General features: G+C 38.4%; 1 protein-coding gene across 3 annotated transcripts in view; it reads left to right on the top strand.

The window, feature by feature from the left end:
* The window catches only part of LOC135313095 (uncharacterized), a 65,875-nt gene that overhangs the window by 11,938 nt on the left and 39,197 nt on the right, over positions 1-14,740 (top strand). For all 3 annotated transcript variants that reach the window (XM_064449831.1, XM_064449829.1, XM_064449832.1), the window contains exons 9-11: positions 6,782-6,978; positions 9,295-9,359; positions 14,057-14,163. In XM_064449831.1, coding sequence (XP_064305901.1) covers positions 6,782-6,978; positions 9,295-9,359; positions 14,057-14,163 — 369 coding nt within the window. The remainder of the gene's footprint in view (positions 1-6,781; positions 6,979-9,294; positions 9,360-14,056; positions 14,164-14,740) is intronic.

Here is a 14,740-nt window from a genome sequence, read left to right as displayed (position 1 = left end):
GGGTAGGTTTGGCTTTGATTAGACTCGGGTCATTTTTTGACTGTCTCTGGGGCTTTTTTTCCTCCCTAAAACAGTAATCCACATTGGTCTTCTGTCTTTGGCTGCTGAAAAAAGGTGTAAGCATACTGCTAAGAAGGACTGACGGGCATGAGTTTTTTTGAACTTTTAAACAAAAAAGGAATAATTTTATCAAATTTTAGGCTTATCTGTCTGTTGTTTATGCATAAGCAAAAATAATTAACTATGTAAACAAGAGCACTCCCAATTAAACTAAATAAAGCCAGGCATGTCAGAGCTCACATTCCATGCATACATTATCATGTGTCTGTGAGTACTGAGGTACTGGGTTGGATCCTCTTCATTCACCCAACATAGTGTTTTAGTTGGGTTTTCTTTTCTTTGGTTTGGGGCTTGGGTTTTTTGTGTTGTTTTTTTTTTTCCTTTTTTTCTTTTAATTTTCTTGAAATGTTTGATGCAGACTACTTCTGGGAGCTAAGTTCTACTGCAAAAGGGTGCTTTAAGTCTCAGGAGTGTTCATGTGGCTATATTGTGGCTATTGAATGGTTAGCTATTAAAACCTAAGCTATTCTTTCTTTTATTGTTGTTGTCTAGTTAAAGTAAGTTTTTAATGTAAAACAAGTAAAACACATGTTCCGACTCATGACTGTCCAGCTTGCTTTAGTTGATAGAAGCCAGACTTAGTTGATTTCTGTCTGCTGACCTAAGGCACTGGGAGTTCTTTAACTGTGCTCAATGTATGATGTTAATGTATTTGGCTTAAAGGCAGGAATCTTGAAGCTGTAAAGTTTTGTCCAGTTTTCATGAAAATGGGCAGACAGGTAGAGGGGATAGACACCACTTACTTTTCCAGTGAGGAAGGCTGCTTGACTCAATGTCTTGTGTGGATTCTCTGATGTTGAGCAGAGAAAATGGAAGAAACCACTAGTTCACAGTTTACAGAAGACTAATATGCATTCTTAAATGGCTGATTTTAAGTAAACGTTATCAAAAAAGGCACTTATTCCTCTTCTGTTATTTGTGTAGTAATATATGTCAGCAGATGGTTGGAAGTGATAATACGTCACTGCTCCCTATTTAATGTCTAGTGCACAGCACTCAACAGGGAATTCACGCAATGTGTCAAACTGAAGCGTGATGCCAGAACTATATTAATAATGCACAGCTTTGTATTTCATTTAACCTCAGACATTGCTGTCCCTTACTATTATTTAGTGCCAATGGGTGATTAGTACATTGTTTTGTTTTGTTTTGAAATGCAGGAGAGAATAAACTATTGCTGATCAGTAGAGTAATCATTTTGAGGAGGTGATAAACACTGACATTTTGCCCTAAGCCAAGAGTGTACAATGGTTGAGACTGCATAATCCTCTGGCCTGGAATGACCAAAAGGGTAAGTCAATAGTTGTAGTCTCTTAAAAGGCTGGATCCAGATTGCTTAATTTGGGACTTGAACAGAATCCAACATGCAAGTTCCAATCAGCAATGTGGAATGCCTTTTTCTCTGTACCGCCGTTTATTCCAGGCAGCTGAAAACAGCAGGCAGCATGTCTGGCCTGAAATTGTCTAGGCATTGAGAGTTTACATACAATGCATACTCTGAAATGCCCTAGTCAGAGGAGATAAGTGATGCAATCAGTAGATTTTGCCAAAATCTGAATTGCAGCAGAAATAAGGAAACATGTTGGAACCTACTTGTAAAGAGATGCATATACCTTACCCCTAAGTTTGTGCTGATCCTGCCTGACATGTTAGCAGTTTTGAATTGGTTGTAAAATCACTGCTAGAAGTGGTAGCAGATTTTACTTTTTGCCTAATAGCACTGCAGTTAAAATACATGCCTAGGGAGCTGAGAAGCTTGGCTTAACGCTCTCCTCAGTGTGACATTCATTGAGTCACATCCCAGGAAATTGCATTAGCTGTAAAGCTAAAAGTTCATACCACAGCCTCTTGGACCCTGGTTCACTTCCATGCATTATCCATTGCTGTGGCTTTTTTTGTTTTTTTTTCTTGCAGCATCTTCCCCTGCAAGTAAATGTACTACACTAACTGTCCCACCTTTTGTTGCCAGTTATCTCCTCAGTCTACCAGTGGTGGCCAGAATGAGATACTTGAGGCGTTTGGCACCTTATGAGGGAAGAAATGCCCATTTTTATCTCAGACAATGTCTTTCTCCCTGAATCAAACAGGACCCAGCACTGATCATGGATTTCACTTTTGTAGTGCAAATGGTATAAGATACATGGCAAAACAAGAAGGAGGGCTATCTTCATAGCTACGCAGAGGTTGAATAGTGCATTGTCCCAGAGTAGACAGAGAGGAATTCTCTACTTAGATAGTTCATGTTATCACCTGTGACATGCCCACAAATAGTAACAGTTCTGAGAGCCAAAACTGAAGAAAAAACAGCATTTTACATGGAAGCATTTAATCCAAGAGGAAGACACTGGAAGGCAGAGAATGGACAGAAGACTCCATTTCATAGCCCTTATTCCTATTAGAGTAAGACAGCAGCTGTAGGTGGTGGTTGAGAAGGTGGCTTCAGCAGCAAAACCAGTTTTGGAACTTCATTACCCTTGTGCCAGTCAGCGAGAATGTGCGTGAACTGTTAACTTGTCACCTAGCCCCAATTTGGAGGGGTATTCTGGGGTTTAATCTTAGCTTGGATTTATTCAGTGCTCTGGCATATACTTACTTACTTGTTAAATACCAAACACACAATCCAAACTGATATTTTGGTTAAAAGAATGGTAGTCGTCATTTCCTTTCACAAACCGATATGTATTATTTCTGTATTTTAACTCTGTGTTAAAAGGTCTGCTCAAAATGTTTTAAAAGTAGTACTTTAGTATGCGGTATTGTATTTGATTAATTACACAATCATATAATTTAATAAGAATTTGTTTTAGTAGTGTCCTTTCAGAATTGTTTACATTGCTTGATATTGCCCTGTCCTACTAGCGGATTTCATCAATAAAATGATGCAATTCTGTTATTATTGAAGGGTGACACTTTGGATGCCATGACTCTAGTTGCTGTTGAAGTTCAAGTTCATAGTTCTGTGGTTTAACTGCTGCTATACTGGACAAAATTACAACTTGGCTGTGGGTTATGGCCAGTGTAAAGTTGGCACGTTACAGGGTGGATGTCATATGGTCTGTAGTCATTCAGTGAAACCTACTAGTGAATTGGGAAAATTGTTATTTCTCTCAGTAGAAGTGCTGATCAGGGTGATGATGTGATCATAGTACCTGTGGTATGTGTTAGAACACCTCATCCGGGTACCTATTGCTGCTAGTGAGCTCTAATGCCAGGCTTAAGTAGCTGTCACTTGACTGAATCATGCCATAGGGATGACTTAGCCCAGTTCGTTTCCAAGCTGAAAATTAATTTTAAGTAACATCTTTTAGCAATACACAAAATACATTTTTCTGTTAAGCATGCATATTTTCATGTAGGTTGTTACTGGCATCTTCCACAAGGTAGTGTAGAACGAATACATTTTCCCATTCATGCAGTTACAATACAGATGGAATCCAGGGGCTCAATTCATTGCATCTCTGTTTTGAATTGTTAAAAAGTGAGGGAAGCTTTCAGAGTTGATGTGACCTGGGAGAACACACATCTTCAAACAACTAACTGAGTGTTCAGAGAAATTCATTGGGTGGTGTTGGATCTTGAGGAGGAAACATCCCTTGTGCATATCTCAGGCAAAGGCAAAAAGTCTTCCTTGACACCTTCGCTGACTGTTGAAACAGAGTGACAATCAAAGAGATGACCAAAGAGTAAATCACTGATTGTAGTGGTCTTTTCACTGACCTTCTGGGTCATGGATTTCAGAATGGTTAACATATAGCTAAAAGTTCTTATTGTGCTAGGACGTGCTAGTGTCCTGTGTCAGCATGCTTTTCCTAGGAAGACTTTTGCCCTTCCCATTTGCTGCTTTTTATTTATTTAATTTATAAGGGGGTGGGTGTGTTTGTTTTTTCTTTTGTGGTTGGTTTGTTTGTTTGTTTGGGTTTTTTCTGTGTGTGTTAGAATGTCCTCTCTCCTTCATACAATTTCCTTACAGGCTTTGGGTCAACACTTCAGTGCAAGTGTTAAGAGCTGATTGTCTTTTTTTGTATAGCAAGTAAGTCTCAACTTTAGAGGCTATTTAGAAGCTGTTCCAGAAAGTACATTCATACCTATATGGTCTCCTTCCAGCTACTCTGGCAGCATGAAAAATTCTCCCCTATAGATCCTCTGACTTTGGCCCTAAGATAAGAGGGAAATCAGAGTCTGTCTTTCCTTTTGCATACTAAGGGACCTGAATAATAGTGTTGTTTATACTGATGCTGTCTCTGCTGTCTTCCATGACTGGTCTGCTTTTAATGACTTGTTTGCCAGATTTTAACCATTTTAGGGGGTGAATTTTCTCTTTGTCTCACTATATTGTTGGGTTTTTTGGTTTTATTTAATCATTTGGGTATTTTGAGGGTCAAGCGTGGGCAAACTGAAGTTTAATCAATGTTAATAGAATTCAGAGTAGAAAGTTGAGTGTCTAGAGTTTAGCTCTTCCTTCAAAAAAAAAATCACTGGGAAGTGGGTGTGGGAATGGGTTGTAAGAATTGCATGTTCTGATGACAGATCAAAGTGGAGCAAGGATGCCAATTGTCACTGCAGTGGGACAGACTGCACTGGGTAATCTGTCTTAATGGAAGTGATTTCACTTGGGTAAGTGATTCAAATAAGTTGTATTGAGCCTGCTAGCACGGCACCTGGTGCTGTTGCCTTAAGACAAGACAGATAGATGATAGGGTGATGGCACCAAGAGGGTAAAAGCTCCTTAATTCTAGCCTTTTTCAGTCACTGATCCTGCTGGGTAACACTGGGCAAATCATGATGCTTCCTGTGTGTCTCCTTACCTGTAAAATTGGGATAAATACATCTGTTATTCTGTTACCCTACATTAATGTTCGAGACCAAGAATTGAGAGGTTTTTTGGGTGTTGTTTTTCCTATGTCGCACTTTAAATTATTGAATGTTACGTATTTCTTGCTATCATATTTTCTCCCTCCTCTTCCCTAAAACAACCAAACCAAACAAACAAAACAAAACACCCACCCAAAAAAACCCAAACAACCTTGTATAGAAAATTGTCAATTCCATTCAATTCTTTGTATTCACTAGGGTGGGATTTTTTATTTCCCTTGGTCTGTTTAGTGGTTTAAATAATTTCAGAGACCAGTCGAATGAAGTATAGTCTTTACTGATTCAACATGGGCTTTTCTAGGTGTCTTACAGCTACTGTACTTCTAAGTTTTGTACACTATTAGTATTAAAGTTGCTGATCTCTGGTAACAGAGCTTGTCTCTTAATCCTTTTTTTTAAATAACGGGGTTATGTTTGAAGCTTCCTGATGATAAGGAATCTGTTCAAACTCCCATGAACTTTTACAAATGTCACTTAAGAGTTCACTGGTTTCTTTGCTGACTTCTTCAAAACTTTGTGGATTTATGTTATACAAACTATGTTCATCTAACCTTTGCTGTTAACCAGTTCGGTTGTATGTTCAGCACATTGTTCCCACTAGCACCCAAAAATAATTAATTTCAGGGATGGACTGATCTTTAAGAATGTACGAAGGTCCTGGAGGTCATTGACTTTAATGAGAATGGTAATGTTCACCACCTTTCTAGAAGACACTTGCTTTTCCAAGGGGCTGTATCTCCTTCGCTCCTCTTTTTTGTGTTATTTTTGGGCTAGTAAAGTGTCCCAGAGACACAAATTTCCAACCTCCTGTGAGAGAGGGGTGGGGCAGGTAGCCTTTTTATTAAGGGTCTATTTTAATTTTCAGGTACTTTTAATTTTTAAGTCATTACTTTTGCTCAAATTCTCTGTAAATAAAATAAAATTCCCCTTTTAACTGGGAAAGCAGGTATCTAGATTTCATCCACATAACCCTGAAAATTCTGCCCTGCTACTGTAATTACCAGTGTGTGCCTCCTACTATGAGCTATTTGATCGCTTTCTGTATATTACTCTTGTGAGAATGTGAAGAGGAGGAATATTTTAATTTACAAACATCTCTATAATTTTGTGGTATACTGCTTTTATTTTTGCTATGTTTCATAATTTTCTATTCATTCTGTCTTTTTGTTGTTGTTCTGGTCTGAAGATCTTTCATATATTTCTGTTACTTGATTATAACTTTTCTGTGTATAATTTATTAACATGTGAAATTGTCCTTAATAGGTGTGATTATTCCTGTTTCCTACTTCCCTTCATCTCTGAGGCTTCCAGCACAGTCTGTTCTTCCTGCTTTGGCTGCCTTTCTACAAATCCAGCATGTAGGATGTATTTGCATATCTTCACCTTCATGCTGTGTGTGCTGTTGTAGCTAAACTAAGTTAGAATTAGCAATCATTTTTCTTCTGAATTTACCTCTTCAATTGTAGTCCTCTAATACTTTCAGCTTCTTTTTACTTTAACCATTTCCGTTAGTGTCCTTCCCCACTTCTATCTGTTTACTGTTGGTATCTGTTGTTACATCTGCGCTCCTTCACTGGACAATAAAATGCATCTTTTTATTTTGGTTGAGCAGTTTGTTCAGTGCTTTTTCTTGTGTATGTTTCTGGAGAAACAACTAGGTATGTTCTAACTCCTTGATCAGTTTTATTTAATCAGTCATTACCATAAAATTCTGGTATGTTGTGATTCATTTTTCTTTTGGCTTTCCCTTGGTATTTACAGGGTTTTTCCAATGTTTTTCACATTCTAGGCACAACATAGGCTTTCCCATTGTAGAATGTTCCTCTGAAGGAGACTTTATTCTTTCCAAGCCGCCAGACACAGGGGGAGTAATCTCTTTTGGCACTGTAGCTGAACAGTTAGTGTATGAATTGGGCAATCCTCAGCGCTACCTTTTACCAGATGTCACGTGTGACTTTTCCGAAGTTTCCATCACCGAAGTTCCAGGTTAGTTCTCTTACATGTTAAGAAATCTGTGTCAATGAACAGGGTTATAAAACTAAAGCAGTTGCTTTAATTTCCACGTTCTCTCTGCCTATTTCTTGTTAAATCAGCTCCTCAGAGTGTGATACTGTACTAAACTGATTTTTTTAAGGACTTTGGCTAGAAATTCTTTAGAAATTTTAACCATGCTCTTATTTAACTTGCTGGCTGACTAATTCAAATCTTTGACATTCGCTTTACTTTTTAAGGCACGCCTTGTACCTACCAAGTCTTCAAACTATGTATTCTGTGTCAGTAACATTGAGACAGCTCCACTGTTATTTCAGTGGTTTTTTTTAAACTGCAGCTGACTTCCTTTGCTCAAATAAATGTACCTTTTGTACATGTTTTGTCACATGGCATTTGAAATGTTAGTAACAGTGGAAAGCTGTGTCTTTCAAAGCACTACCTGGTAATGGTGTTTTTCTTAGACATTTAATTGGATCATGTTAAGCGATAGAAGCATGCTTAGGTACAGGATTTTCACCAGAGAACCTGTATTCAAGAAAGTCCATATTTTATCCTTCAAACTTTGAGCAGCCAGTAGCCTAGAGATGGATATATAACGTATGTTCTGGATTTACCTTTAAAAGCAAAAAAACCCAGGCTTAACAGATTTGAAGATCTGTAGGTTGGATAAGACAGCTTGGAAAAATGTTTAGCTACAGTCATTTGAAGTTTGTTTCTTACTGCATCTGTTTTATATATCCTTTTTCATTCTAATGGAACTTATCTGTGACAGTAGGCTAAGTGTTTTTATAAAAGTCAAACGACTGAAATCTCAAACTTACTGTGATAAAACTCAAATGTTTTTGATGCTACAGTGTTTTTGCTTCAAATGTAAAACTGCTGTAAAATTGTACAGTGAACCTTCTGCTCATGCACGTAATCAAGTGGCAGTCTGATAAGGCCAGCTTGCTGCTCTTAGCAACTTGTCTTAAAAAAAAAAAAACCCAACAAAAAAAAACCAAACAAAAAAACCCCCTAACCTTCCTATGAACTTCTGGCTTGCAAATGACCCAATATGACATGTTTGAACTTAAAATGAACTTTCACATCTTTCACATGAACTTTCAGTTAGCCCTCTTAGAAATATAACAGATGGAAAATGGGCAGATTTCATAAATATTTTTAGTCTGAAGTGCTTTGACACGTACACCAGTAAAACCAGGCAAGCTATCTATTTTTGCTGTTTACATTGCTGATTTTATTGTCCTGCTGGATTACTTGCAGTGTTTGAACTGAGAGGTGTTTCTGGTTTTCTTTTTGTCAATGGATGATATTTGTTTTGAGGGTTTTTTTTCTTTGTATTACTCCTTCACTTGGAAGATAAAACTCTACCAGATAGATATTCATCCTGACTGTAGGTATATTGTTATGTACTGAGAGAACTAAATTAACCATATGTCAATCTTGCAGAGAAAGTGATGATAGTATTGGAGTGGCATGTGAAATTTCTGCTAGTCACATTCACTTTTTCAGATATGTTCCAATTTGATCTCTTCTGAGTATTTGTGTAAAGCTTTGAACTGCTTCCTAAATGTTTGCAAGCACAGGTTAGGTACAAGTGAGCTAAAGTATAGTTCTGTCTGTCTGACATGAGGTCCAGATCCTGCACTGCTAGTTTCCAAGGAGTTGCACCTATTGATTTTTCTCCAGTTCAGGCTTGAACCTGGTGCCCTGACAGCTATTTTCTCCAGTTTCTTTTTGGCATTAATATTCTTAATACTGAACGTGGTAGTTGCCCTGGAACATATATTCAGACTGTTCTGTTTCTGTTACTGACAAGAAGGCTGAAGTTAAGTTATCCCTTCACTTACTAAGCTATCGGCAAATAAGATCTCACTGGTTTCTCATCTTTCTTGTTTTGTTTCCTTACCGAGTGAGGGACTGTAGTCCAGTCCAGCCAACTACAGTAAATTGCATGCTCTCTGTGTGTGCAATAACTGGCTGTTAAGTGGAAAATAACTGTTGGGTCTGAAGTCCTAAGGCTGCTTTCTGTGTTAAGTATGTTTTAAGTACATGAATAAACATTTCAAGCATTCTATTAAAAGGCTCATTGAAGTCATAAATTTAGTCACCAAATTGCTGTTTATGTTTCTAAGGCAGAGAGGACTGTTTTGTGAAAGGTTCTCTCTTCTGTGGCGGTAGAGCTTTCAATTATTTGTTTTTTAATTAAGTGCATTTGATTAATATGCATCACAAAAGAATATCTTTGAAGTTATATTTAAGAAGCTTAAATATTGATTTTTATTTATTTATTTTTTAAAACCACTGTAGGTTTTGACGGCGGGGCAGTGAAAGTTCACGGAGCAAAAGGATTGCCTCCTTCAGTGTTTTACAAGGTATTATCTCTTTCTGTGGAGTGTAAAGTATTTTTGATTTACAAAACTTTATATTTTTGAGAAAATAAGAAATATTTTCTGCCAAAAACTGTTACCATTTTAAACTCCTCATCCTCCCTTCCCCGAGAGTAAAACAAAGAGGGGGAAAATTAAAAATGATAAATCTTGTTTGATACATAAAAACATGGTTTTGTGTGTAACAGGCATATCCACAAACCTCCAGAGAAGGCTGGGATGGTTCTTTTGTAGTAGTAGTAATAATTCTTAAAACATCTTAGCCTGCTAACACTTTTTTACTTGTTGATTTTATACTGGCATGTTAATTTTGTTCTATTTAATTGTGAAATCTATCTGCTAATTAGTTTTCAAAAGGTAAGTAATGAGTAACTACATCTATCAAGAAAGCAATTAAGAATGGGACTGATAGTCTCCTGAAATATTCCGTTGAAAGAAAACCACACTTTTAGTAAAATCTGTGAAGTTTCATGTTTGGTACTGTAGTCTTCTAGTGGTTTCCATTCCCAGTCCCTGAATGGATGCTAAGGTAATACAGTCCTGGTGAAGCACCAGTAGGGCTGGATCCTTTTCTTGTTTAGTGGAAAAACTGGCTTTTACAGAAGCAAGGTTGAGATCAGAAATTAACTGCTTAGCACAGCCATATCAAAAGTGAGTTAACCTAAGCAGGGGATCGTGCTAGTATTTCTGTTTTTAATAATATAATGTATGAGCATAACTTTTCTTTGAAACTTTTCACTGCATTTTTTAAATATTTCTGACACCTTTAAAACCAATTTTACGTAAGATAGAGTTTCAGTTTTTAAAGACACAGTATTTCAACAATAAGTAATAATATCAAAGCAGGTTTCGTTTTGGTTAGTTGTAAAATCAGAATAAAAGAGCTCTCTAAAGGCTCAATAATTGAAGCATACTGACAAAGCATATTTAGCACTGAGTAGTATACCACAGGTCACTTTTCTCATGCCCTTAGTTAGTTTTTTACATCTGTCAGTGTTCTAGTGTCACGTTCATATCAGCTTTATGAAAAAGGGGTTTGGTATTTCAAAAGTATCACAGGAGTGTAATCTGAACATGAAATTTTCTGAACTTTCACCTAATATAATGTAGCATTGATTTTTATTTTATTTTTTTGACAGGCAGCCTGCAATTTCACTACAGTGTTGTCATCTTTTTGCATTTCCTCAGAACTTTAATTATTGAAATCATATAGTCATTAAGGTTGGAAAAGACCTCTAGGATCATCAAGTACAACCATCAACCCAACGCCACCACGTGGCACTTCAGGGTATGGTTTAGGAGACGTCAACATGCTTTTTGAACACCTCCAGGGACGGTGACTCCACCACCTCTCTGGGCAGCCTGTTCCAATGCCTGACCACTCTTTCAGTAAAGAAATTTTTCCTAATACCCAATCTAAACCTCCCCTGGCACAGCTTGAAGCCATTTCCTCTCATCCTATTACTAGTAACTTCGGAGAAGAGACCAACACCCACCTCACTATAGCCTCCTTTTAGGTAGTTGTAGAGAGCCAGAAGGTCTCCCCTCAGCCTCCTCTTCTCCAGACTAAACTCAAGCTTCCTCAGCCGCTCCTCATAAGACCCGCTCTCCAGACCCTTCACCGCCTGCTTTGCCCTTCCCTGGACACGCTCCAGCGCCTCAACGTCCCTCTTGTAGTGAGGGGCCCAAAACTGAACACAGGATTCAAGGTGCTGCTTCACCAGTGCCGAGTACAGGGGCACGATCACTGCCCTGCTCCTGCTGGCCACACTATTCCTGATACAAGCCAGGATGACATTGGCCTTCTTGGCCACCTGGGCACACTGATGGCTCATGTTCAGCCAGCTGTCAGCCAGCACCCCCAGGTCCTTTTTCACTGGATTAATGATAAAATCATTAAGGATTTTCTCTGTGCTCCTACAAAGAGTCAGTGGTAAATCTGGAGCTGGGGCAATCCCAGTACAAAAGTATTGATAAAATGCTTTATAAAATGGGTTTCCACCAACTGCTTTTTATAGTAACTAAAATCTCACTAGGCATGTGTTTACACTTGAATAAGCTTAGCTCCTTGTAGCACTTTGAACGTGGAAATAGGCTCCTAAACAACTCTTGGTAGTTTTATGAATTCCAGTTTTCATCTTTAATGGAAAAAAGATTTAATATTATTACTTTGTTTGCACGCTGATAATCTCAATTAATTGTAAAATTACCAGACTCCTGATGGTGATGCTGCAGGGAAAGAGGTTCTAGTTTAAAGGCATCTGTTAAAGCTGATCTTTTTTTTTCACCCACATATTAGTTCAAGTGTTCTAGTTACATAATGCTGGAACACTAAATTTCCTTCCTCTGAGTAATCTGTGTCTGCATTATCTGTATCTGGGAATAAGTGTGAGTTTTTTATTCTGAAAATACGTTTTTTGTCATGTTTTAAACAACAAGAAAAAAGAATAATAATAAATTTTAAAACCCCTTGTTTTTACTTTACTGCTATGTAAAAAAGACAATCTGTCATTCTCTTTCGTTTAGTCGATTTCATGGTTCATCCACTAAAAATCTCAAACCTCAGTTATGTCCTTTCACCATCTTATCTGAGAAGTTTTGAGAAGTCATTTCTCTTGTTCACCAGGGCTCAGTGATGGGGCCAGTCTTTTTTAATATCTTTACCAATGATCTGGATGAGGGGATTGAGTGCACCCTCAGTAAGTTTGCAGGCAGCACCAAGTTTGTCAGGAGAGTTGACATGCTCGAGGTTAGGAAGGCTCTGCAGAGGGACCTGGACAGGCTGGATTGATGGGCTGAGGCCGATTGTATGAGATTCAACAAGGCTCAGGGCCGGGTCCTGCACTTGGGTCATAACAACCCCATGCAACACTCCAGCCTTGGGGAGGAGTGGTTGGGGGGCTGCCTGGAGGAAAAGGACCTGGGGGTGCTGGCTGACAGCTGGCTGAACATGAGCCATCAGTGTGCCCAGGTGGCCAAGAAGGCCAATGTCATCCTGGCTTGTATCAGGAATAGTGTGGCCAGCAGGAGCAGGGCAGTGATCGTGCCCCTGTACTCGGCACTGGTGAAGCAGCACCTTGAATCCTGTGTTCAGTTTTGGGCCCCTCACTACAAGAGGGACGTTGAGGCGCTGGAGCGTGTCCAGGGAAGGGCAAAGCAGGCGGTGAAGGGTCTGGAGAGCGGGTCTTATGAGGAGCGGCTGAGGAAGCTTGAGTTTAGTCTGGAGAAGAGGAGGCTGAGGGGAGACCTTCTGGCTCTCTACAACTACCTAAAAGGAGGCTGTAGTGAGGTGGGTGTTGGTCTCTTCTCCGAAGTTACTAGTAATAGGATGAGAGGAAATGGCTTCAAGCTGTGCCAGGGGAGGTTTAGATTGGGTATTAGGAAAAATTTCTTTACTGAAAGAGTGGTCAGGCATTGGAACAGGCTGCCCAGAGAGGTGGTGGAGTCACCGTCCCTGGAGGTGTTCAAAAAGCGTGTTGACGTGGCACTTCAGGGTATGGTTTAGGAGACGTGGTGGCGTTGTGTTGATGGTTGTACTTGATGATCCTAGAGGTCTTTTCCAACCTTAATGATTCTATGATTCTATGTCTTAAGTAGGACATTTGGAATGTATGCGTTTAGGAATATTTTTAATATATCTTACATTTTGTCTATTAAACACGGTAATGAGATTCTAAAATATGTAAGTTACATTCCTGTGAGAGATTTCTGTTTTTTGAAACTGTTTAATTGGCTGTCAGTGATAAACGGGCATATGCTTTGCACACGTGTTTTAGAAGTAATTTTTAGGAAATGAACTTAGTGTGTTTACTTGGCTAGGAAGTGACTAAATGGGCATTTTATCAAGCTAGAAGTATTTTAAGGGTGTGTTACATCATAACTTTACAGTAAGCGTAGAGGAAGACTAATTGCTGCATTAAAGGTGAAGTGTGGTTAGTAAAGCAATGATAAGAGAAAGTGAGATATAAGGTAAAATTTAGGGAAAATGATGAGAAATAGCTTCTCAAAAGAAATAGCTGAAACACTTTTTTGGGGGCATTTAAATGTAGATTGGGTGAAGTATTTGAAAAGTTACTGTAGGAAAAGCATTTCCAGTTTTAGAGAGTTATGCTGAATGTCTTAACAGGTTCTTAAGTTTCTGCTTTTGTTTTTAGGTTAGGTAACAAATGTTGAAAATGCTCATCAGGCTTAGTTTAGATGTATCTATTAAAGCTTTTCTACCATTTATGGTCATTACTTGAACTGTATTAGAGCTCTGTTAAACACCTGTAGCACTGGAACTCTAGTAAAATGCTTGCTAGTTAAATGTTTGCATGTATAGCATGTTCTTTCATGTGTGCATGTGATATTTTTTCACATTTACTTTAATACTTCTGGAAAACATATGTCTGATCTATTTCACTGTGATAGATTATTCAGCTTTTCATCACCAGAATGTGTACTATGCACTAAAAGAAATAAGCACAGGAAAATTTAAGGATGACAATGAGAAGTGATTCAGAGTTTGAGTTTTGCAGATTTGAATCTTCCTCCAATAGAATTTTGAATTTTAAATAATGGAGTAAATTTTTGTGGTGATGATGACGGTTTCTTGCTATTCTGCTTCTGCTTAATGTATGGATAATGACTGTCAGGGAGTGATTTACAGCATATCGGTACTGAATACCATGCTTTACTCCTAGGTAAATGCCACTTACCTTGATGGCTTCAGAGCTACTGCTGTCTGTGCAGTGGGAGGTCCAAAGGCAGTAGAAAAAGGAAGACGCACTGCAGAAAGTATTCTGCAAAGGTTAGTATTTGAGTCTTGGAAGGGGTATTGGCTTTTTCTTTTCAGAGATGGTGAAAATAGAACTGTGATATACGATGGCAACCATATTAACCGTGTAAGAACCCTGGAAGATTATAATCTTCCAGTTACAAGGACATTGCAAGACTTATGTAGCCTGTTTAGGAAATGTGTTTTCAACATATAACTGCACTTCAGCCAAGTCTGGCAGAGCGAGAAAGGTTTCAGATATTGCTGAAAACAGAGGGCTGGATAGTGGAGAGAAACCCAAATTAACGAGGGAAAAGCTGTGATTCCGGTTAAAATTTATTAGGTGCCAGAGAGAAACCCATGTGAAACTAGTTCTCACTGATTTTTCACAGAACTTCTTTCTGTAAAGAAAATCTTACTGCTATGCAGGCAGTTGACCAAGTTTGTGTTTTAAATAAAATTATCTTAGTACCTTGTAAAATGTGACTAATGATTTTGTTTGCTAGAACAATTTTACAATTGTAAAACAGACTGATAAACCTTTAGTCATATTATCATGCCTGTATGTTTGGGCAAGGAGGGATTCTTCTTAAATATAATCCCATGTCCT

Source organism: Phalacrocorax carbo, chromosome 4, assembly GCF_963921805.1.
Source record: "Phalacrocorax carbo chromosome 4, bPhaCar2.1, whole genome shotgun sequence".
NCBI lineage: Eukaryota > Metazoa > Chordata > Aves > Suliformes > Phalacrocoracidae > Phalacrocorax > Phalacrocorax carbo.
This window is presented reverse-complemented; position numbering and strand designations above follow the sequence as displayed.